This window comes from Pezoporus occidentalis, unplaced genomic scaffold, assembly GCF_034315485.1.
Source record: "Pezoporus occidentalis ecotype Australia unplaced genomic scaffold, CSIRO_AGI_Poc_V1 ctg11, whole genome shotgun sequence".
NCBI lineage: Eukaryota > Metazoa > Chordata > Aves > Psittaciformes > Psittacidae > Pezoporus > Pezoporus occidentalis.
In genome coordinates this window covers 7,597,530-7,622,413 of record NW_026912886.1, presented here as the reverse complement: position 1 = coordinate 7,622,413, position 24,884 = coordinate 7,597,530, and the positions used below count along the sequence as shown (strand labels likewise).

The window sequence follows — 24,884 nt, the reverse complement described above, 5'->3', positions numbered from 1 at the left end:
GCATGTTGTAGCACCACTTGAAATTAACAGGCAATTTATTATTAATTAGCCCTGTCAGTCATACATTGCATGTATGTATGCATGTCATACAGTGCATGTATGGAAAGGAGACAGCCCAGTAGTTGAGAGAAACGTCTGGGTTTCTAAGCCTCAGTTGCGAGTGGGCATGTTTGCAAAACCTCAATTTTTAGCTACGTGTTATCACAGCAAAGCAGGAGTTTCACCAGGTTTTGGAGACTCAGCTAACTGCCCATGTTAGAGTTTGCTCCCCATGAAAAAACATTAAAAAAAATACCAAAGTACAGCTCAGTAGATTTATGCAGTAGGTTGTTAGCCACCTAAAAACCACACTAAAGTTATATTACAGGCTACAGGATCCCACTTAGCAATTCAGTTTAGCCCATGTAAGAAGTACAGGCATGTGGTACCTTCCAATTAAACTAACCTTGGCATTCCTTGAGGAGAGAAAAAGACACAGACCAAATCCCCAGGCAATTCATACTGACTTCGAGTCCCACCTTGTAACTTTGCAAGTTTTTGGGACACACCTAGGAAGTCATGCACAGTGACAAGTTACAGTTGCGACTACAACACTACCAAGACAGACCATTTTAAGGATAACTTACAGTAACTCCTTCAGAAGCTACTACGCAAAGAACACCAAAGGTTGCACTGGCCTATTTAAAACTTGAGAACTCTGCCTACTCCCTGGTGAACAGGTTTTAGAGACTCTGAAAGCACAGTCCAGGGGGTCCTCATAAGACAGAGCAGATTGTGGCCTTCTCAGGGTTTCCTATATCTCAACAGTTGCAGCAGTGCCATTTGTGTAGCCACCTTTAGACTTCATGTGGTCCTGAATTGATACAGCCTAGAAAAAAAAGTTTATTAGAACACACATCTCATAAGGTATGGTTGCCAGAGCAACTAATAAAAGCATTGATTTGAAGAGGCAGGTGAGCCATATGTTTACAGTGCTGGGTTCCAGTGGTGGTAGGAAAAATAACAGCTAAACCCTGGACAGTTAAATACTGGTTTAAGTCAGTGCGTAAGATGGGTCTCGTTATCCCAAATCCACTTATTCTTACATCACTCTGGCAGAGCTTTGACTCCAAGGTGATGTGTTATCTGGACCTACTATCAAGTGCATCCAGAGAATACTTATCCAAAAGATTCTGATACGTAAAGACTGGGGAAATTAGCACTTCTTGCTGTATGTATTTTCCACAGTATCTTATGTTTACAAACTAAAGGGCAGTTCTGTTCTGATGCTATTCTATTAAGGAAAAAAAAAAAGTAAAAGTCAGTTTCTCTCTCACAATAATCTAGAGGTTTATTAGCTACCTACTCTACAGGCTACTGAGGGGAGATCTCTGCTTATCCAAGAGGTGCACACTTACTGATGTATAGTCACTACTCATCTCTCCTGCCCCAACATGCGCAGTGTGTACAAAGTTCATTGGTTCTCCTATCATATTCCGGTCCAGTCTCCGGCGCCTCTTCTATAAGAAAGAAGATACCTTAGGTCTCTATTCTGCAAACGTGAGCAGCTTTCAGACAGATACAAGCAGCTGAGATTAAAAAAAGACAGTGAATACTGACCCCTAATGACTCCTCATGGTAACTGGGCTGAAGTTTCAGCCTTCCTGCAGTAAAACAGGGTTAAATTCTCTTCTATTACTGCTAAATGAATTTTAGCAAAAAACTCTCTTTAATGTTGGAAAGTCAGGGCCTAAGAACTGCAAACACTCCCATGGCCAAACATGGTCTGGTTTATTCTTTTACGTTACTTAGCTCAAACTAATTAAAACAACATGACAATGAAAGTGTTTTCCACATAACTGACAGATAACTCCAAATCTGATACTGGATGTGCATCTACCTACCGGCTGGGGCTGTTCACCATTGCACCAGTTAAAACAAAACAGGAATTCAGTCATTATATTTTCAGCAGATAGTAAGGTCTTGTTAAGCACAATTATTTCTCTGGGAGTTAAAGCAGTAGGAGGACCAAGATGCAGTTCCTAAGTAAGTTTAGGAAGGAATTCCTTGTGCAGATTCACTGGTAAAAATCACCCAAAGCATCTGATGAGTTGTCGTGTTCAGCTACTGCTGAACCCAGGACATGAGTATACCTGCAAAGAGAGTATTAGTTAAATTTATACTAAAATATACTGAAGTCTTGTAACAGTTATTGAGCAATACACATTTTGGAAGACTAAACAAAACTCTAAAAATCTTAAACATACCTGGACAGAAGAGTAGCATAAATTTTAAATCGGTATGTTCATGTCAGGAATCAGGGCTCAGAACTCCGCACATATACTCCCAGGCAGACAGTAGTATAAGGTCTGATTTCGTTACAGAAGAGTAGCAAAAGTAATGCTAGAATTAAGTTAGGTCTTGTATAACAATTTATGATCAGGTTTTAAGCAGAGCTTTGAAGCACAACAGATTGAATGCTTAACATTTACAAACCAGTGCAAAAGAAAGACTTGTTCTTAACATCTAATACAGTTACTCTTCGTAGATACACAAAAGCTCAAAATAAAGGATTTTTTACAACTCCAAAAAGCCCATAAAAGGGGAAAAAAAAAAAAAAGCAAAAAGCTTTGTACACCAGCAACAGGAACTGTTCATCAGAGCCTAGAGCTTCCCAGAACATATAAAACTATTGACACAGCACTCTTGAACTGGAAACACAACCAGGAAGCTGACTTTAAGTGCCCTGAAGCCATCATAAAAAACTTTATAGTGGTTAAAGACTACTACTGTCTACCTTCAAATCAAACCCAGGGCTATAGAATAGCCTATCATAACAACTTCTTCATGCCCCAGAGCATTTAAACAATATTATAATGTGTTAATTTACAAAGAAGGTGTGGGGTGTTTTGATAAAGTTTACGGCTTAACAGAAGTTACAGCTTCATCAATTCAATCTTCCTGAGGCCCCACTGAAGCCTTCACAACCAAACAATGTAAACTTCTCCCTTCACAGACATTTCTTATGTAGGCCCACAACTACGTAGTTAGCAGATCTGTTTCTTTCACCTTAGTGGTTTTCTTCCACTTCATCACTTCTCCCAGTTCAAGCAGATCATTTAAAGTTCTGCCATTTATCTTTCAAAGCATTCTTAGCTTTAGACGGCCTATGCGATATATTATTGCAGAATGTGTCATAAATTACTCTATATTTATCCTTGATGGTCTTAATATAACTCATTATCTGGCTCAATTATGATTTTTCACCTCACTTCATCCTCTCACAATGGCCTTTATCACCATTGATGCCTTGTTTGGGTGCAGCAAAGAAAGGACAGTGGCTCACAGAACCATGAGGACATAAAGAAGCCAAAGCTCTCACCCACTTCACATTAGTTGCAGATTTTGAGGGTTTATTTCATGCTAAAGAGACTGTATCAAAGCTAAGATTGTCTTGAAAATCATGAAGTATGTCACTATACACAAATAACCTGTTTTGAAAGCAGACTGACTGAGCGGAGCATCAAATTAGATACAGAAACATCCCCACCCAAAAAAAAAACCAGTTCAACGCCTGCTGTCCTCCCACCGTACCCCCAGCATTTGGCCATCCAGCTCCGTGGGGCTCCGAGTGTACCTGGGTGTTACCTGCTGCTCCCAGGAGTCCTGGCAGGGTGCTACCTCCTCATTCAAGCACTGGCACGCAGCCACCTCTGGAGTGTCTTGGCAACTCCAGCGCATCTACAGTTCATATCCCTGGGTTATAATTAATCCTGAGTGCTAGGCAAGAATGCCTCACTGTGATCCTAGATCCTTCGCTCTGCAAGATGCTGCAGAAGTCTGCTGTGCACTTCACGCTTACCTACAGGTGTCAGAAAAGCAGAACGGAAACCAAAAATAGCACCCTGGTTTGGCGTCAGAGCTGTGCAGCCGTGCAGTTTTCCCAGCACTATCCATGCAGCCTGCGGCTCGCTTCCACCCCTGCGGCAGCGCTGCAGGTGTCCTCCTGGCACACAGCACTGCTGGATGTCTTCCTGTTGTGTTTTAACACAGAACTGTTCTTTTCCTCTGCATGAGTCAGTGTCATCCTCCAGGACGGGAATGTCTGCGCTGGGGCACAGGACACCACCTTCCTCCTCCAAGGCTCAAGGTTTCCACACGAACTGGAAGAATTTAAAAAACATCTGAATGTGTTTGGGCTTGCTCAGGACTAATAAAAGGCAACCAGAATCCACAAATTGAGGAGAAAACAACATTTTGTCACTGTTGGCACACAGAGTTGAACTGGACAATATCCTGTTGTTCTGTTTTTCACCATAGCAGCAGTATCATTGAGGAGAGAGAGACAAAGGGCCAGGGAAATGGCTAGCACACACAGACACAGATGTGGAATGAGATGGGCAGGATACACAGGCATTCTGGGGTCTGCAGCCTTAAAGTGCCTGAGAGCTTTATGTTTAGATACACTATACTGAGCATAACATTCCATTTGTTCTACCATAGCTGTGTATTTAAAAGTATTAAAAATTTTACTGTATTTTAGCCATATCAGTTCCGTAGAAGTGAAAAATGTTTGCCTGAATCAAAACAGAATTCTCCCTTTCCCTAGACATGAGAGGTGCATGGTAATCTCCATAAATAACCTCACTAAACTTACCTGTTCTTCACAACTGGCCTTTAGACTCAAGGTCTGATCATGACAAATCCTGGGCTCCGGGCTGTCAGTGAGTGTTAGCATATGTCAGTCATCACATCGGCAGGCCCAGGCTGCCATCACCCTTCCCCAGAGGAGTTGTTTAATCACAGGAATTTCTGAGTCCGGTTGTTGTCATTTTCGTTCCAGCTCTGTCAGTGCTGAATTGATGTGAACAGCATTTTTCAGCCTCAGTGCCTTTCCAAAAAAAACACAGTGCTTCTAGTTTGTTCATTATCCCTACTTTGCTTATTTGATATTTATCTCATGTTAAAATCCCGGAACAGTTGTGTGTTTATCTCAATGGCAAGGTGTGGTAAAAACAGTGGAATTTGTATTTTTAGATCAAAAATCAGTTTTAAGCATCAAGCTTGAAGATGCTCTTGCTTGGTGAAAGGTGAGGAGTAAAAAACAATAAGTGACCAAGATTTTTGAAGAACCTTAGAGCCAAACAGCTGATATCTGTGGTAGAGTGAATTTAACTGCTTGGAAAGAGCATCCCAATTTTACCAGAATTTGGATTTAGTGTGAGATGCATTCCTTAAAACTACATAATAACACTACTATGTAGTATGATTATATATTGGCTTTCTGCCTTTGTGAAGCTTCATGGAAAGCTGAGAATAGGGTTTTACCCTGTGGAGACCTCCATTAGCCTAGGAGTGCTGATATTCTCTGAAGAGATTTGAAACTTCTCCTTTCAAAAGCCAAGTAGACACACACACACAAAAACCCCACGCAAACAAAACACAAAACTCCACCAAGGCAGCTCCTCTGTTGCAAAGTGGAAATGAGATTAGTCACAAAATGAAAGAAAAATTGCATTTTTCACTAACTGCCCATTCCCCGCCAAAAAAAAAAAAAAAAAAAAAGAAGAAAAGCCAAGAGACCCAATTATGTGTCATTTGGAAGTTAAAAATAACTGCGAGAGAAATGAACTGGAGCCTAACCAGAAGAAAACTAGTAAAAATCACCAGCAGCAGAGAAGCCGGATGGTTGGCACCACACCACCCACTGCTACTGCTGCTGTAAACACCGTGGGGTCAACAAACCGAGGTACCAGTTTGTAAATTACGGAGTTTAATGTTACTAAGAATAAACTGAAATAATAGCAATAAAACCAGGCTGTGACCATGACTCTTCCTTCTTCAGAGGAGGGAAAAAGCTTTCACAACAAGAGGTGCCGTCCCTCAAGCGCAGCAACTGCCGGTCCTGCGGTTTGCAGCAGCCCAGGCTCAAGCAGCTGAGGCACAAACACACCCTCCAAGGAAACGCGTGTGCTCTACAACTGCCCTTGAGAGCGGGGCGTTAGAGCAGACAAACCCCCCGCACCGAGCTCGCCGGCCCGGTTCCCTCATGCCTGTCACAACAAGGACAGGCCGTGACCTTGGCCGCGGGATGCAGCGCATCCGCCGCGGTTTGCTCTGCAGAGCCGCACGGCTCCCCCTGCCCCGGAGCAGCCGGTGCGGCGCGCGCCATCCCCTCCTGCCCTTCCACCTCCCAGCCACACCACAGGGCAGGCGGTGGCCGCACGGCCCGGCTCCGGGCAGCCGCAGCGCTACGGCGCCGTTTCGCGGGCGAGGCGACGGCTCTGAAACTCGGCCGGTGCTGGAGCGGCTGCCAAGAGCCGCCTGCGGCCGCTCGGACAGGGGCGGTAACGGCTCGGTACGGCCAACAGCCGCCTCGGCGGGACGAGAAGGGTCCCCGCGCTACCGCGAGCGGTGCCGCAGCCGCTGTACCGGGCCCCGACGGTTGGCGGCGCAGCCTGAGGAGAGCGCGCGCGCTGCAGCCGCCAGAGCCGCCCCTCAGGGCGCGACGCCTCTGCCATTGGTGCAGCTGACACCCGCCCCCGCGAAGCGACGGCCAATGAGCGCCGCCGAACCGCCGCGCCGGAACGCTGTCGGGTGTGAGTGAGGGAGCGCTGCCCAATAACCGTAAGGCGTCAGCGTTCTGTGCTTTCCATTGGCTGCAGAGCGATGGCAGCCGCCCAATGGGCGCGCAAGAGCGCGAGGGGAAGCCGCACGCAGGGGGAGCCCGCCTCCCTTTGCGGAGCGCTCCGGCGCGGCGCGGACCAGCTCTGCTGCTGCTCCCTCCTCCTCCGGCCATGGCCTTGCCCGGCAGTTGACGTTTGGCCTTTCCCCTCTCTACCTTCCTCTCCTTTTTCAGCCCTTTTCTCCCCTCTCCCCGGGTCCCGGCTCAGGCACGTAGGCGGCCGGTACCGGAGACACCGGGTCCCCAGTCCCTCTTCCCTCACCACCCCGCCCCTCAGGACCGGGCTGCAGGAGTCGGGCCGGGCGGCTGCCGGACGCGCCATGAACATCATCATCGGCATCGGCGGGTAGGAGCGGCGGGGCGGGCGGCGGCGGGCGGTGATTCTGCTGTGGCGCTGGGCCCTCTCCTCCCCCGCCCTTTCGGTGCTCCTCGTGCCGCAGTGTCGCGAGCGCGGCGGGTGAGGGCGAACGGCCCCGCGCACGTGCCCGGCGCGCTTCCCACGCGCGGTCGCTGTCGCCGCAGGGTCACGAACGGCGGGAAGACCACCCTGACGCGGCGGCTGATGCAGGCCCTGCCCAACTGCAGCGTGGTGCACCAGGACGACTTCTTCAAGGTGAGCGGCGCCAGCCCGCCCGCGGCAGGGCGAGGGGTGACCCCCGCGTGCTTCCGCCCTCGGCGCCTGGCGCCCTGCCCGCCTGCCGCGCTGCCCTGCCCCGCTCCTCTCGGCTCCCCGGCCGCCTGCTGCCGTGCCCAGCTGGGCTGGGGGATAAGCCTGCGCTGTACTGCGTGCGCTGACTTCACGTTTTCTTTGCTATGCGGCGTGCTTGTGTTGGTGGGAAGATAGAGAAGCAGGCGACTTTATCTTAGCCTCATTACTACTGCTTTTTATCTGCATGCAAAGAAACCTGGTGGAAGGTTAAGATTTCGCTGTGTAGCTTCAGGGGTCAGATCTTGAATCTTACTTTGAAACAAGTAACATGCTTTCCAGTAGCTGCCCTGACCAGAGAGTTTGTTTTCTTATTATTGTTTCAGCCCCAAGATGAAATAGAAGTTGAAGATGGGTTTAAACAGTATGATGGTAAGGCTTTGATACAGCATTATCAAATTAAAAAAGTTTGGTTTTTTTGATGCTTTATGTGCACTGTTTTTGTACCCTGTTATTGCTAGATGATATTAATTACTGCTTAGTAATAGTTGTCTGTTTTGTCTTAGTGATTAGTGCGTTAGACATGGAAGCTATGATGAGTACCATAAATGCCTGGATAAAAAACCCAGTCAAGTTTGAACGTTCTCATGGTATCAACAACACATTGGATGCCCCAATCTTAGAAGATAAGCAGGGAGAAGATGAAACAATCCACATTCTTATTGTTGAAGGCTTCCTCCTTTACACCTACAGGTAATCAGATGTGCCTTCATGTATTTTGCTTTTACGTGATAGGCAAACCTCCAAGGGAATAAAAATACCTTTTCTAAACCAAGAATTAGTAGCTGGTATTGATTACTGCTGAGTGTGGGTGTCACAAGTCTGAAGATGGCTCTAGGAGCAGGAAATGGATGTAGTTTTACTTTTCCATTTCTTGCTGCTAATCAAACAGCTTAGCTGTGCCCAAACGTGTCTTTCAGGCCGCTGATTGATGTGTTCCACCATCGGTACTTCCTTTCCATTCCGTATGAAGAGTGTAAAAGAAGAAGAAGGTGAATTGCTCTTTCTGGGTTCCCCTGCTAGCCCAATAGCATTTTACCCTCCTCAAGACTTGTTTCTCTGAAGCTTTTAGATGAGAAAGGATAAACACTAATGTAACTGCTATGTTAGATTGTAGCTTCCTCCCGATCTGTTGTGTACATTTCAAACTATACTGGGGTTCTCTATTGGGCTGTATTGTGGCACACATACACTGTTCTTAATGCAAATGAAACATTAAACTTGAACATATACTTCAGAGGAGTAAGCAGACAGCTGTTTAGCCAAAGTTCTACTTTAAGAGAGGATTATTGATCAATGTTAAGATCAGTCTTTTTAAGAATCCTTTTTGCATCTGGAACATTTTGGACCCACAGATCAAATTCCAACTTTTGTGGGTATCTTTGTGCTTGTGGCTTATGCTAAATACTTAACTTTTGATAAGCTCAGGAACTACACGGAGGGTAACAGGCTCAGGTTAGTGTGTAGACAGACTGAATCAACTATCTGTCATCTCCCTGAACTGCAATTACTATGCTAGAGTAACAATGTCTTAATTTACAGTTCAAGGAATTACACTGTACCAGATCCACCTGGATTGTTTGATGGCCACGTTTGGCCTATGTATGTAAAGCACAGGAAGATAATGGAAGATCTTGGAGTTGATGTGGGTAAGTCTTTTAATGACAAAAGCACTTTAGAAAAGATTCCTATAGGAGACTCCTTTTCAAATTGGGATATATGTGCTGGTTAGATGCATGAGAAGAGTTTGAAGCAGGTGGATGGAGGATATTTCTGTGATACCAGTCAAATGCTTGCTCTTTTGGATCTGTTGGTCTTACAGAAACTTTCAATTATAGCTCCCTTCTTTAATTTCTTACTTTAAGTGCACTTGAATGGAACAAAATCCAAGGAGGAGCTGTTTAATGATGTGTATGGACAGATCCAGAATAAGATTGAAGAATTACTTAATATGCAGGTACATGTTTGTGCTTGTAATTGCAACTCAAAAGTCAATCCTTTTAAAGTCTGTGTCAAAAAGCATAAAGTTGTAACATGTTCATGTGTATCTTTCTGTTTAGAAATAAGCTGCTTCCAATTCTTGTGAGTGAAGATGACTCCTGTTTGCTCCACGCTGCCTACCTGCCTGCCACTAAAGTTCCAGCTTCTGTGAAGACTCTCAACTCTTAAATTCGACTTTGTTCAATCTTCCCTTGAAACTGAGTTATACATGGTCATAATTAAAAAGCACTTCCCCTTTGTCTCTCATCTTAATTTGTGCTTCAGTCTCATGGGGCCTCAAATGAACTTAGTCTTCTCCCAGTCATGTTATTAGTTTGTGACAGCAAAACATCATAGTGTGTACCTACGTATTTACCCGTACATACTTAATGTAAATTCTTCCCTTCAATTAACCTGCATTAATTTCTGATCCAACTAATTGGGGATCATCTTGCTGGAGAAAGTGGGGTTGATCTTGCTTTTCAAACATGAGACCACAATAGGCTGCTTTCAAGCCATTTTACTAGCATTGAATTCTGTTCAATTCAGTGTACACATTGATCTTGAATGCAGACAATTCAGTTTAAAGTTGGAAAAGATCTTAGATATACAACAGCTTTAAAATTACTGATGTCTCCAGACAATTTGAGTAGTGTTCAGTAGCTTGAGGCAAGTTCATATTCCTGTCTGTGTAGAGAAGTAGTTTAAGGCCTTGGTTTATTTAGAAAAGCAGTGAAAGAATATGAAGGCTTAACCCCTAGTAAGGGAAGAAGTGACTTTAGGACAAAAGCTTGATTTAGGAAAACAGTACGAGGTGGCCCAAGAGGGAAGCTGTGTACTGATCCACTGTGAGAACAGCCCTTGAAAAAGGACTGACCAGGCAGCAGTTACTTGAAGCCCAGATGCATAAGCTTCCTGATAGGAGCTGGTCCTCCCCAGTATCCCCTAGAAATGGAGAAAGTTCCTTCATTAAATTCATATATGTACTATCAAACTAGGGTGTGGGGGGAGTGTTTTCTGGTTTACTCCCAAAAGATCCTATACTTGCTAAGAGGTGAGTGCTGGGAGTTTGTTTTGGAGAACCTGTGTTTCAGTGAGGTTTCCATTTTGCAAGGGCTGCCAGTCTGTGCAATTCAACCCTTGTCTGGTAACAAAGCCTTGTTACTAGCAAAGTGCCCCAAATCCTCAGAAAATGAGGCCTTAGTCACAGTTACCCACTTCTTTTCCAGCAAGGAACTAAGCCAGAACAGGTATCTGTACTTGGGCTTTACCCGAATAATCACAGCAGCTCTACCTGTTCAGGATTCAAATACTTACTTGAGTAGTGCATTCCAATAGAGAAAAGGCATCATATCAGCTTTCATATGGTACATGGTTACTCTCTCCTTACTCTGGTCAAGGGGAAAGGTCTCCAATGGCTGAGCATTGTAGTCAAATTCCGCTAGAATCACCTTGTTGTAGCCTGTTACTAGCGGGCAGGAAGTATATCCATCATACTGCAATGAAGAACACCCCTGTTCATTACCCTGAGCAAAGTCTAAATGCCAAGGTATTACAATCCAGATGGTTAGCATTCATATTTCAAAATAAGTTGCTTGGAGGTTTCTGTATGTGTAGCATTAATATCAGCAAATTTGGGAGGCTGCTAAGCCAATTGTGGTTTAATAACCATAATACTAAGCCATGTTATTTCAAATGTAGATTTGTTTAACATTGGTAAAATCAGAACTGACCTAGAACAGGGCTTTTTGTATTGGTTTCTGTAACCAGAAGAACAGGTGAGCAGTAGATCAGGATGAGAGGTGGTGCTGGTTTTAACAGGTAGTGTATAAACAGGACCTTGAATCTAGCTACAAGAATTTCCAGAGGATGGCAGGACTATGGTTACTGATATTCAGGCTAGTACCCCAAGGAGTATTAATTCAGAAGCCATAGGTAAAATGAAACCCAAGTCTCAAAGAGAAATCTGAACGTAGTTACAGGCTTAACATCTGTAGTACAAAACCTTCAATTTAACTCCTTAAGAGATCCTATTCTGTGCAGGGGAGGCCAGTTTCAACATTGTACAGAAATAGCACATCTCCAAGGGTTTTCCTGGAGCAGCCATTATAGCAGTCAGGTTTTACTCTTAAGTAAGTCTCCTGCATTGGTGAAGAACCCAGACTGATCTGTGTTTAAACTTCTTTCAACTGAGAAGCCAGGGAATTTAATAGAGAATATTTTTAATGGCAGTATCAAGAATATGAATTGTGCAACTAAATTACTATTATAACATACAGCATTTAGCACCCCTTTCCTGCCTTCTGGTTCACACCCTTAGCTGCTTGCGAGACTTCCTGCATGAGAATGGAGAAAACATTTAAGGCAACTTCCGTAACACAAGATCTGTAGGTACCTTTTTAGTTGGCAACTGGTTCTTCATTACCAGGGAAATAGTTCTGTCAAGCACTCCAGACTGGGCAGCTACAAAACGATACAAAAGTGTATTAGAGTTTTGTTTCAGGCAGCAATTATTGCCATTACTAGAGCAAACACTGTCTGCTGGGCATTTTGTTGGGCAATTCAGCTGGAATTGAATGTGCATGTCAAATCAGTTTGGAAAGTCCACAGTCCCAGGTAAGAAAAACCAAAAACCTGGAATAATGCTTTAGCCTCACTGTTTCCAACCTGCCAAAGCTCAATAACACTTTAGCTATATGGTTTTAGTCTATGGCCATTCTCCTATATGAAATTATACTTGCTCAATATTCCCCAGCACTAAGGCTCTGGCACAGAGAGTTTTGTTTCATTTTGAGTACTGGAAGGAAGGTACTCTAGACCCATTTGCTGGAATAGTTGACTATAGCATTCTTCAGGTTACACCAGGAATATACTGATAACCTTCCTTTCAGTTTTTTAGTTGTGAGACTGTATGCCAAAAGTGTTTTATATTGGACCCTGTGGCCACAAGTACAGCACATGCGATTCTTCAACAGTGACTTATCGGTTTGCTGACACGTATGAATGAGCTGCTAAGATAGAGCAGAAAGTTTTGTTACTGAGGGGTGACGGAATGCAAGAGCAGTGTGCTCGTTTCATGCCATTCTGCAGACACAGAAAATGCCATTAGTTCAGTATTTCAGGAGACACGGGTCTTTTACAAAGCTCAAAATAGCTGAAGTCAAGCCCTCGGGAGTAAGAAACTAAAAAAAAAAAAACTCACTGTCACTCCCCTACTTCTCATTACACACACAAACACACACGTGTGCAACTTCACCTACGGCTGCAGCAGTTTTGGAAGTTGGAAGGTTGGTGCAGTCTCCAATGCCAAACACATTAGGGTACTTTTTATGTTGTAGAGTTTCCTTATCTACATCCACCCAGCCAACTTCATCCGAGACACAACTGTTGACAAGTACATCAGGTGGCCCCATGGGGGGTGTGACATGAAGCATTTCATACTAGAGAGAAAGAAAAGGCACTCAACAGCTAGTTTATCACAGCACATCGTACCTGTGTTCATATGAGGCAATAAGCAGTGTGAAAAGGGCTTTTTTTGGGGGGAGAGGGTGGTTGGTTTGTGGGTGTTTATTGGTTGGGGTTTTTTTAGTACATAGAATGAAAATTTGTCTGCAAATTTGAAGTGCACCTTTTTTTTTTTTTTTAACATGAAGCTCATCAGGCAACTCCATTTATAAAACACCGATTTCCTTCCTCTATATGCCTCTAGGACACTACTACCAAGTTATACTAACAAGGTGACAGGACTCCAGCCATGTTTTATTAAGTATTTTTTCCTTCCCTCCACCTCAGTTTCAAACTTTTTAATCCTCTACTAAAGTTATAGGTGGTACTCTCAGGAGGGAATGGCAGTATACAAGGAAGCGGGCAGTATGTGTACATAGTGTGGCAGTTATGTTACAGCAGACAAGGAAACCAAACAGGACCAAACTAGAGTTCTGAAAGCTCCTGACCTGATGAACTTCAGTCACTCCAGGCTTCTCCAGGTTTTCAAACACAGCTTCCTGCTTGTCTGCTCGAACTTCTATGAGATTGCGCTTATAGTTAACAGTGATGTCCCTCTCCTTTATTATTTCAAGCAATGCATCAGCATACTTCTTAACACCAAAAATGACACCAAGTGAAGTGTTGAACATTATGTTTGCTTTGGACCGTTTTCCTGTCTGCACAGAGAGATCAAATTAGCCTTTTCTATTAAGAAACTGAGAGAAGCTAGCAAAGACAAAAGAACTGTGCTGCGCTACTGAAGAGCTGATAGAACTATTAATACAGTTCAATTATTAATGAAACATTCACATTAAAACTCTCAGACACAGATGGTTCATGCCACGTTAGAAGCTAGACAAGATAATCTTTGCCTTTTCTGAGTGAAGTACTGAAGACACACACCCCCCCCAGATTGCTGTGAGAGGAGGTGGCTGCAATTCACTGAGGAACTGCTGTATGCAGCGTTAGCATGTGTCGCTGCTTAGCATTACAGAGCTTTCTGAAATCTCCACTTCTATGCATTATTCAGTAGATAGCTCAGGAAACTAAAACATGTCTGAAGCCTGACACTTGCACTTGAAGCTGTCTTCTATCTACACTAAGCTTGCTCTGACAGTGTGGCTAAGACTCCTCCTGATGCGGATACAGTGCACCATGAGGAGCAAGCAAAGCCATTTTCAGAGTAGCAGAAAGACAAATGGCAACAGGTATTAAAGTGCTAAGAATTACATAATCCCAGCCAGCGTTTAGGGCACCAACTGAAGTTATAAATGAGGCTGAGAACAGTTGTATCTGTAGCTCACCAGAAGTAAGGCGAACAGTTCTTTGCTTATGGATTCTGAATTCTAGAAGCTTCTCCAGTATTAAACATATGCTAAATATTTACGTATGGTTCAGTTTCCTGCATTTATTGTACCTTACTAATAGAAAAAGCAACTCAGTCACTTTAATAATCCTGTGTCACATTCCCCCTGTGTGTTCTTCCTTTATTTTAAAGACAATATGAACCCCTTAGAACAAGCCTGGATTCCAACTGTGGGAACAAGCAATGGCAGAAAGAGTAAAATACGTACTTTCCTCCAGTAGGCCTCTGATAAATACATGATCTTCTGAGGAGCCCCTGCACACTTCACTGGAGTGTTTGGAAAAGTGAAGATAGCATTTCCCTCCTTAAAATCTTGTACAGCTTTCCATGTTTTCTCTACTGTATCCAGTGAATAATTGGAACCTATTTTAGGGTGATGAAAACCTTCAGGCAAGCCTTTGATCTAAGAAAATGAAATTATGGATTGCAGAATTTTGTCATCATCATCAAGGCTTAAGAAACAGCTATTTAAGAAGCCTCTAGCAAAAAGAAAGGCCATACATACTTGCTAGTTGGCATTTTTGAAAAGAATCAATCAAACAGGTATTTCCATTAGAATTTAGTAGATGATTCAGTAGATGCAACATTTACTGAAATGATACTGATCTGCAGCATTTGTGGCGTTAGAGTTCAGTGCAAACCCAGACCCATGTTTTTGTAGACTACTGCATGAAATTCAGAGTAAGAGTATATAAAGTCACTGTCAAATCACTGTAAGTAAAAATTGTGTGCAAAAAAAAAAAAAGGCATCATGAAAATTTATCAGCTGAACAAAACTTTTCCATATTCAGTTGCGGATACCTGTATTTCCTAGGGTTTTAACTGTCTCCATTAGTTATTTCCCTATTACTCCTACTACAGTGGAGCATCTGCTTGTTAGAAAGGGAGTCGTCCTCATTTCAAAATAATGTATTGCAGAAATTCTATGAGACAGAGTCATGTTACATGCACTGCAGTGTGTTTGGGAAGTTATAGTTGACCCCAGGAAGTGTGCTGTTGGTGAAGACAAGGAAGAGAAACCATCTCTCTTCTTACACTGGCCACTTTCATTTTAAAGCCACATAAACCTGTTACTGTGAATTTTATTCACAACAAACTAATGGTGATTACTTCTACTACTGAATACTGGATGTAGTTTTATCAGGTTGTACTCAAGAGATACCTGTGAAGACTGAGAGGATCACTGAACACAATGAAGCCTCTCAACTCCACTGACCTAATCACCAGATAAATTCTAGGTCACCACATCCGATTAACTAAGACTAGCTCTTGCTTTACATATGCCTTGGGAGCTTTTCAAAGAGATAATCAAATACATTATCAGTACTACATCATATTCAGCTCAGGTTAAAACCATGAGAGTTAAATCACTCAAACATCTTGCCTTTGTGTTTTCCTCTTCCTATCCATGGTCATTCTTGTGCCATACAATGGTATTAACATTTTCCTGAGTGCCGCTGCATAAAGTGTACAGGAAACCTAATAGACAGGAAGGGCCCAAGGGCCTATTTAATCACAAGCATGATAACTCAGCCAGTTCCTTTTGAAGTGTATATCTTTTAAGAAAGATGAGGGTGAGCCAAACTAATTCTGTAGGACAGATTTTACTGACTGCTATCGGTTTCTCACTTCAGTTGACATTATAGATGCTTCGGACTACAGTCATCATACTCATTATTACAGGCTGCCTTTAAATTCTAGATTGAACTTGTTGTCCTGTCTGCTGATATTGCTAGAGATGCAACAAAGATGTCTTAAAAGACCTTTGGAAAGGCAATTCAGGTTATTAGAGAGACATCTGTGGAAGGAGCAAAGTCATTAGGCTGTCTCCTGGCTCTTTAATTCATGTTAGCATTCACTATCTTGCAGTAAAAAAAAAGTGTATTGAAAAGCCCTTTACTTTAGCGAATCATAGGGGTATGTGATGCCATTAAAACTAGAAAAAACATGACTGTAAAACAAATACCTTTTCGTAATGCAGACTAATCCCAAGGGCAATTATCAGGTACTTGTAAGATATCTAGCAGAAAGAAAAAAACAAACAACAAAAACCCAAAACACATCTTAGAAAAAGAAACAAAAGTACCTCAGAGCAAGTTGAAGTTATGTGACAGCAACAGAGCCGTAAGGGAAGGATATACAAAGAGCATTAGTAACATAAATGTTAAGCTCTATAACTATTTTTATAGTTAAAATGCTAACTGCATTATGAGTTACAGAGTCTATGTTATACATAAAACCAAGTGTTCGGAGCAAACTATTCTCTCTTTTGTGTTCGGCTCACCTATAGGCAAGGAAAAGACTCACAATAATGATATTTTACGTTGATTCTAATGCGGTTATCTATAACATTTTTTTATTTTTTTTTTTAGAAACATATTTTAGGATTAAGTACTTCTGATAACACGAAGTGCGATTTCCTGGCCTTCTAGATGCTGGGGGAAGGCCTTACTCAATAGGCAGTTGCAAGGGGATCTGCAGGAGGTGGACAGACAACTCATGACATAGGATAAGAGACTAACTTTTTTTTTTTACATATTACCTTGCTGCCATTCTCCACATAGACACAGTTCTTATCTGGATCTAATGCTGTAACTCGAGACTGGATCCACTCAACACCTGCCGGCATTACGCTTCCTGTTGGACGCGCAGAAGTTGCTAGCTGCTTTGCACCACCACCAACCAGGGTCCACAGTGGCTGATAGTAATGAGTCTGAAAGAAATGTTCAAATGCACATGTAAGAACTGTTTAAAGGGACTGCAAGGTGAAGGCACGTTACTCCAAATAGGAAACAATGTGCTCTTCACATTGTATTATACTTAACAAAGGAAGCTGAAGAAATGACCGTGAGTTTTGCATTGCAAAGCTGAAAGGATGCATGCACTTCCAACATGGAGCAACAAATATAACATGAAGCCTTTTTAAAGCTGGCCAGTGAGCTTCCTCTCCACAGTTAAAAATGTGTCTGGTTGGAGAAGGATGAGAATCAGACCAATCTGATCACATATGTAACATGCTTATCTTTTTAATGCTAGACAGCAGAGGAAGACTCACCTTACTTGGTTCAACAACAGCCACATTTTCTGCCCCTACTTTCCTCTTCATACGAGCACTCATGGCGATTCCACCAGCACCTCCACCCAACACAAGTACTTCATAGTAATCCTTGGCAGCACACCTGGCTGCCGTATGTAAGCCAAAGGAGCTTGCCTTCTGGATTCCTGGTTTCAGCAGCCATACACTAGGACGGAGACAGGAACAGGAGGACACTATTCCAACTGCTGACATCTTCCAGTAAGCAGGAAGCTACAAGATAAGGAAAGACACCAATAACAATTACAGAAGATGGAATTTATTTATATGCCTGGATTAGTCTTCAGGGCAATAATTATAATGCTCAACCTTTGTTGCAGCCAAACCACTTACTTGGAAATGGACTGTAATCAATTTGGGGGAGAAAAAAAAAGAGAAAAAAAGGTCAGTCATTGCCTCTGCAATGAAACTGAAATTTCATAAAAGCAAATGAATTCTAACAAAGCATAAGAACATTTTCTTGTTATTGTGGCAGGAAGGTGTATCTGATCCTGCATCAGAGGCAACGCATGTGCCGTAACTACAGCTGTAATATTACAATCCTGAGGATACGAGCGCCACAAAAAGGAAGAAGATTTTGCTAGGTGTTGTAGATCATCAAAACAGTGAACCAGGTAGTCGTGTGGACATACTGAGTGCTGTTCCACTAGCTGCAAGGCATCAGGCAAACACACCATTACATTCCTACTTTAATATTAGGGTGTACCAGCATATGCACACTTCAGACAGACCGACAGACCTCTCAGGTGTGTGAGCCAAGTTCTGTGGTCCTTTAAGCAAGGGCACACATGTTAGTCTATTCTTGCAAGAGAAACAGTGACCCTTAAGCTCGATAAGAAAACAAAGTTCAATGAAACAAAAGTTTACATCTTCCTAAATCTGGGATCCTTGAATACACCCAAAATACTTAGTTCTCTATCCATAATGACCTCTTAGCTTTTACATCAGTAAAGTAGCTGAAAACAAAGGTCAGAAACCCATGCTGCTACAGCAGCAGCCTCTCACCCGAAAAGTGAGAGCCAGAACCCTAAAAGCATAATTTATCTTGACAACTGTAACACTGGATATGCAACTGTGTTGTCTTGAAGACAGTCAGGATTAACCCACGTTTCCCTCCCTCTGGTAGAGTGGACAAGAACTTTTCCTGATCTAAATCCATTGTTCGCACACGCTACCAGTTTTTAGCTTTTCAGTGATAAAACAGGTATAAAGTCATTTTCATACAGTTCCTTATTGTCAATAAAGAATGAGTAAGCACTGTAACCTGAAAAGCAACTTATGTCAAGACTTTCCTGTGTTCTATACCTGCTCCCCTTTGTTTAGTCCCTTGAGGCAAGAATTCCAGCTTTCACCTGAAATGAGAACTCACTTCTGTTACTCATGACTGAGTTTGAAAACTAAGCTAGAAACCTCAAATGTTTTCAAGAAAATCTTCCAAAGTAAGCTTCAAAAATTCTCCACTGTGCTAAATGCAGTCATGCTGATGCAATTCATTCTGCACCTTCACGTGCTATCTGAACTTTTCTCGTCTCTGTATACCCCCAATGTTTTATGAAGTCCCATTATAAATCCCCATGGTACAATTAATTTGGGATAGAAAGGTCAAATCTCAGGTGTACATTGTAAGAACAGTTTTAATCATTTTGTTTTACAGGAACTTCTGGAGATGAACATATTCTTCTCAACCCCTCCTCATTCAAAATAAACCTTCCAGCTCTAGAATAAGTTAGTTTCCCTTTGGAAGCCTCTTTATCAGCTATCTGGAGCAGGCAGTTATATAAAGATGTGGACAGGCAGCTCAAGCGAGGGAGGAAGCTGTCCTACCCTAGAAATAAGAGCTACCTGACAGATATACGTCCTGCTTTCTCCACGTCAGAGAGAGATGAACTGTGAAGAGCAAGTTTTGCAACTTCCATTTGTGAGACAGTTTTAAGAAGAACACCATGTTTCTGGAAGCCCATGAATGCAAGATTTTGCTTCCGGTTTAATTAAGCAGGCTCAGAGCCCGCTGGCTCCCAACACAAAGCACGTCCAGACCAAGAGAACAAGACTCCATTTTTGTAATGGAAACTAAGGAATAATTGTCTTCTCTGACCAAATATATTTTGGTCAGAGTAAGTAAGTAAGTAAGCATGCTTGTAAGCATACACAAGATGTACTCCTTAACTAACAGCAGTCAAATTGATCAGAATACAGTATTACATTGCTTCTAAGTTGTTTCAGAGTATACAGAAACAAACCCAAGTGTCATTTGTAGACAGCTATCTTAAAAAAAAAACAGCAAAATCCTTCATATTAAACTCCTAAGCTAGACAGCAGCTGTATGATCAAGTCAGTCAGCAACACATAAACCCTCCACCTTGAACACTAGAGATAAAGAAACAGAACAAAAATAAAGGTAAAGGGGAAGATATGTAGTTAGCCTACTGAACTGAGCTGAAATCTTAAGCTTGTACAAGACAACACAGAGCACACATTCACCATCCTTTAAATTATGCACAATTGATATTAGCCTCATATACCATGAAACCACATACATAATGGAGATCCGTACACAAATCTTAGAGCACTGCCTAGAAAGGTAAAGCCTACAATACACTCCTCTGCCTCAGTGAGGGCTCTGCATCGCCTGAATTCTGCCATTTAAAACTAGGTCTGTCATCAGGTCAAGTTTGGTTCACAAATGCTTTCAAGTCACAGTGGTTTATTACAGCATCAGCAGCTTGTGTAATGCTACTGCAGCACAACTCACACCACATAAAACCCAGGGTGATGTGACTCACAGTTAATGGACAAAAAAATGTCATCTCTACTAGGGCAGGCAGCACGGCAAAGCTTTCCCCCCTCTTCCTTCTTTAAAAACAACTTTTTTTTTGGTTTCTTTAAAAATCAGACTTAGCTTGCAGGTAGTCAGCAACTGTCACATCTCTATTCATAAATCCCTTTTCTTCCAAGGCTACTTGTTTGCATGCTTTTACAGTAAGTCTGAAGAAAGTGCACTTAAAAAAGAATCAGTTAAGACTGACAAGGAGAGCTCAGTATTATTTAGTGTTTGAATGCCATTGAGCGGGTTAAGGTGGCACAAACATAAATATAGTAACTTTTCAGTTAAAAAAAAACAACATTGTTTTCCAGTGTTAGCAGCTTAAATCCCTTTGAGAGACTGAGAAAACAAACCATAGGAACTACCTTCATTATGCTGTTCATAAAAATAAATTAATGACGCTTCTACAATCATCACAGAGGAAATTAATTGTTTACCAACTTCTTTTAAGCTTTTCTTTAAAGAAGAACCTTGCTGAAAACAACCTGGTTAGATACTACATTACAATTCCATATTTTTGTGTACTTTATCCAATTCCAATCAAAGAAAACAGCAGATTCAACAGAATGGGGTAAGTGTTCCTCATCCAGCCCATAAACAAGCTCAAAGCGTAAAGGTTATCTTTGGCTACAGCTCTCTGTGTATTAACAGCCACAAGTAAATAAAAATCAGCACCTATACAATAAAGACAGGGACAACTCAGAAATAGGATACTGACAAATCACAAAAGAAGTGGTTCATTACAAGCACCAAAATTCCATCTCTTCTCTCATGTACTCACTATGTCCACTAGCTGACCTAACACGGAAGGCACTTTGTCACACTTCATTTTGCAGTGTTACCTACAGACGAGGTGTTACAGAACATCCTCAGATCCAAGGGACACATGCAGAACACCAAGTGTTACAGGCCATTCTCTTGCCAGGTCTATACATTCAAATATCCTTGAGAGGCACAAGTTCTAGTGCCTGAACAAACATTTAACTGAAGCGCAACACCTCGTGTATCTATCGTATGCTCAGCTCCCAAGACTGACTACTTCACTGAGCCAGTTTATGAACGATCTATTGCAAGGAGTTAGAACAAAGTTACCAAAGTCTTACTAACAAGAATAAAGATCACTACAACTCCCCCTGAACAGCCGGCCGCAGGTAAGTTTCAGTAGTCCACCCTGCACAAACACTCGGCAGCCCCAGCGCGCTAGGGGCCGGCAGCAGCTTGCTTTCCCGCACCGAAGCTCCGCACACGTTTCACACCGGGCTCGCAGCCGCCAGCAGCCCCCGGGCTCACCGCGGGTAGCGCGCCCGGGGCTTACTGCCGCTGCGGCTGCGGCCGCGTCGGACATCCCGAGGGGCGGCGAGCGCAGCCCCGGCGGGCGCTGCCTTTCGCTGCATCCGGCTCTACACCCACGGTGAGGTCCCGCACGGAGCAGCGCCCGCTGCTGCAGGGGACGCAACAGCTGGGAACAGCGACAGGACTCCGTGCACCCGCGACCCGCCGCACCGGGCCCCCAGGAGCCCCGCAGCCGGGGCGCTGCCGCGGCCGCGGCTGGCGGCGCAGAGCCGAGGCCGGCAGTCTGCCCGCGGGCACGGTACAGCGCCCTCCCGTCCCGCGGCCGATGGCCGCCGCCCTCTTCGTCCCGCTCGCCGGCCCCGAGCTGCGGCCCTGCGGCGGCCGCACCCGCACTTGCCTGCCTGTTGCGCCGGCCGCCGAGAAGCAGAGCGGGGGCAAGGAGCGCGCCGCCGCCCCGCGCGCGATACAAGCGGCGAGTACTGTCAGCGAGAGCGGCGGGGCGGAGCCCGGCGGCAGCAGGTGCCGCCCGTCCGCCCGGCGGGCCAAAGGGCAGGGCCCGGCCGGGCCATGCTGTGCCGTGCCGCTCACGTTGAGGCACCTGACCTCCCGTTACCGCCCCCCACCGAGGGCTGACACGTTTCAGCACCGCAGCAACCTTGGCCGTGGGCTCACGTTAGTCTTCTTTTTTCCCCTACATGTCCTTGCATCTCTAACCCAACTGCCATTCCAGCTTGCTATCTCAAACATCAGCCTGAAGTGTGGCCTCCCACCGCATTAGAATACATGAACTACTAAGAAAGAAAAATAAGTCAAAGTATTGGAGTCCTAAGCTGAACTCAGGATGTAACTCACCCGGATACATGGAGAAAGAAGCCTTTCAGTTGCAGAGAGCAGAGCTGCTACCTCTTGTGTCTGTTCACCCAATTGCAGCCCACTGCTGAGCCAAACTTTAAAATGTTTCCCCTGAAAACTTTACTGGGCTTTTGATATACGGCGCGGTGACAGTGTGAAGTAAGAACAGCTGTTAATCCACTAAATCATGTTCATAAAGGCAAAAAAAGTCATGTGAAGATTAGTGCTGAGAGTAACTTACAAAATTACTTGTGCCAACTTGTTTGCACCAAATAACCAACACATCCGTACCACATGTCAGGCCACTTCCTTCTCAGGCTCAATCTTCCCCTCTTGGCACAAAGTGCCTGCACAGGTAAAACTGCTCAACAGATACACAGCAGAGTGTGGACAGCTATATAGAATGGGGGAAATATGTTGAGTCAAATGGGAAGATACCACAAGGCTGTTCCCCTGTCTGCACACAATGCAAGATGCAGAAAGGAACTACACATTCTACAGAGTGCCTACTGGAAGAGCAGTTTCCCTGTCAGGCCCTGGCACACCCTGTCAGGCTGCATCACACCTGGCATTTCCTAACAAGAACGGCTTCTGTGTCCCAACTCCGCAGCTGCCATTACTTCAGCAGAAGCATGTTGCTGCTCTTCATGGCCGGCCAGCCAGTCATGAACGGGCCAGTACTCTCAGCCTGCTTGTGCTCTGTGTTACTTTGAGCTTCTATTTGTAGAAAAGAAGTGGCAGTTGCTTTTCTCAGCTTACAGCTGAAGGCCAAGAATCATAAAGTCAAGCCTGACAATTTACTCTTATCACAGACATTCCCTTCCCTGCCAGGTACTGAGGGTGCTGGAGATAAGCCCACAGCACTGAATTACCATGATTCACACTGCCTGTTTGTAAAAACCTGCACTCATTCCCTGTCAGTGGCTATTCTCACAAAAATATATAAAGTCCAAGAAGCAGGTTTAGCCAAAAGATATCATTAATTTTGACAGGAGACAAATCACCCTCTGAGGCACTTCCCAGTATTTAGTAGCTCCATACATGTATGTGAGGTTTCAGTAACACTTCCCACAGCTACTTAGAAATAGCTACACCAGGCTAAAATGTGTAAACATCATAAAAGTAAAAAAGCCAAAGGTCAAAAGGCTGCCAAAACAGATTTCCCCCCCTCCACAGCTTGCATAAGGCTTGGCACACCCTACACTAGTTCCACAGAAGATTCATACAGCATTATTCTACATGAAAGCACTGCCACAGAAATAAACCCTCCCTCTCAGTCTAATGCCGTCTCATTTCTCATTTCTGAGTGCCTCTGAAACCAAAATCCTAACACATGTGCTGCTGTACGTTTTGAAATGAGCTTTAACTCCAATCCTAAATCTGGACAGCTGATACTCGACACATGAACATTACCAGGTTACCTGCAAGCAGCAATCCTAAAGATTAATCATTCCTGGGAAGCCTGGAGCATCCACCTCCTGGCACATTAAATACTGACCCTTCCACAGGGCATCATCTACATGTCTGCCTAGGCTTAGGTTGCAAGTTCTCCAGAATGGGGATTATTCTTCCCTGAAAGTGCCTACCTGATAGTAATCACAATTTCAAATGAATTCTAGTAACACTGGGTGATGCAGAAGGAAAGCAGTAATTGCTTCACATCATCTTTGGTATTTTTCCTTGGGAGATACACTTCCTCTGGCATACCTCTAAATAACAGCATCTGCAAGGCCAACAAAAAGAAGCAGAAGTAAAATAAAAGAAACCCAGTAGCAGCAGAAGCAAACCAGAACAAAAAATACATGGTGTATCAACATGACTTTTACTGGTTTAAAGACTGAGAAACCAGCAAATTCAGCTGAGCACTGAAGAGGTAGGAACACTGAAAAGGTTCTACATCAGGCAGTGGGGTAGAAAAGAGTTCATATTTATTGTTCTATTCTTTCTCTGACAGGTCGTATTTAATATAGAGGGATATTACTTTTTATCTGAATCCCAGGTGACAGAAGACTTGCTCATCAAGGCAATAAACTCTATCACTGATTTCCAGATAGTGTTTTGCTGACCAGCACATGTACCGATGGTCCTGTTTTCACAGCAGTGCTGGGATGTATTTTCATTGCAACATATCAAACAAAATAGATCAGATTTATCTTGTCTTGGATCTTAACATGAATGACAGTGCAAAATTAACTACTTCTGCGAATGACTTCTTTAGAGACTATTGTATTTGCATATGTACACATCTGAAATTACTCTTTATCAAGCTTTAAATTATTTGCTTCATTGAGTTGCGAGTTTGTAAAAGCTGAATACGTTTGTTGCAACTGTTCTGATTGCCAAGCAGGGTGTTGCTCTGTTTCCTCTCCTAAACCCCATGACTTGACACCACAGAGATGAACAGATAGATAGGTGTGAAAGAAAAGGAAATACTGAGTTATCAGGCAGTGCCAACATCTGTACTTTAAAGCTACACATGTCATGAATAACACTTAAATCATGGACTTAACTCATAACCCTCTGGGACCATGGCTGGCAACACCTCCTGCCTGGCGGACAGTGGTTAAAATTTTTACACCAGCACTGTTGTGACACTGTCAGGCAGAAAGAATAAAGCTG

The 24,884-nt window shown here is 43.6% G+C and overlaps 2 protein-coding genes across 3 annotated transcripts; one reads left to right on the top strand and one right to left on the bottom strand.

Annotated features, from left to right (window-relative positions):
- The first annotated feature begins 6,633 nt into the window (after positions 1-6,633).
- LOC134169013 (nicotinamide riboside kinase 2-like) lies at positions 6,634-9,617 on the top strand. The gene is made up of 8 exons (XM_062629225.1): positions 6,634-7,010; positions 7,187-7,277; positions 7,697-7,742; positions 7,877-8,063; positions 8,291-8,362; positions 8,913-9,019; positions 9,236-9,327; positions 9,431-9,617. The coding sequence occupies exons 1-8, from the start codon at positions 6,649-6,651 to the stop codon at positions 9,434-9,436; spliced, it is 963 nt and encodes a 320-aa protein (XP_062485209.1). The 5' UTR covers positions 6,634-6,648; the 3' UTR covers positions 9,437-9,617.
- SQOR (sulfide quinone oxidoreductase) lies at positions 9,256-23,874 on the bottom strand. 2 transcript variants are annotated; one of them, XM_062629210.1, is made up of 10 exons: positions 21,811-21,863; positions 17,258-17,509; positions 16,745-16,915; positions 16,169-16,222; positions 14,411-14,605; positions 13,304-13,513; positions 12,607-12,790; positions 11,746-11,813; positions 10,668-10,846; positions 9,256-10,295 (listed from the first exon to the last, which is right to left on the bottom strand). In XM_062629210.1, the coding sequence occupies exons 2-10, from the start codon at positions 17,489-17,491 to the stop codon at positions 10,238-10,240; spliced, it is 1,353 nt and encodes a 450-aa protein (XP_062485194.1). In that variant the 5' UTR covers positions 17,492-17,509; positions 21,811-21,863; the 3' UTR covers positions 9,256-10,237. The 2 variants fall into 2 exon arrangements, with proteins under 2 accessions (XP_062485194.1, XP_062485185.1); XM_062629201.1 differs by lacking the exons at positions 9,256-10,295; positions 21,811-21,863 and adding an exon at positions 23,852-23,874 and having other exon boundaries at positions 10,709-10,846; positions 12,611-12,790.
- Positions 23,875-24,884: the final 1,010 nt, after the last annotated feature.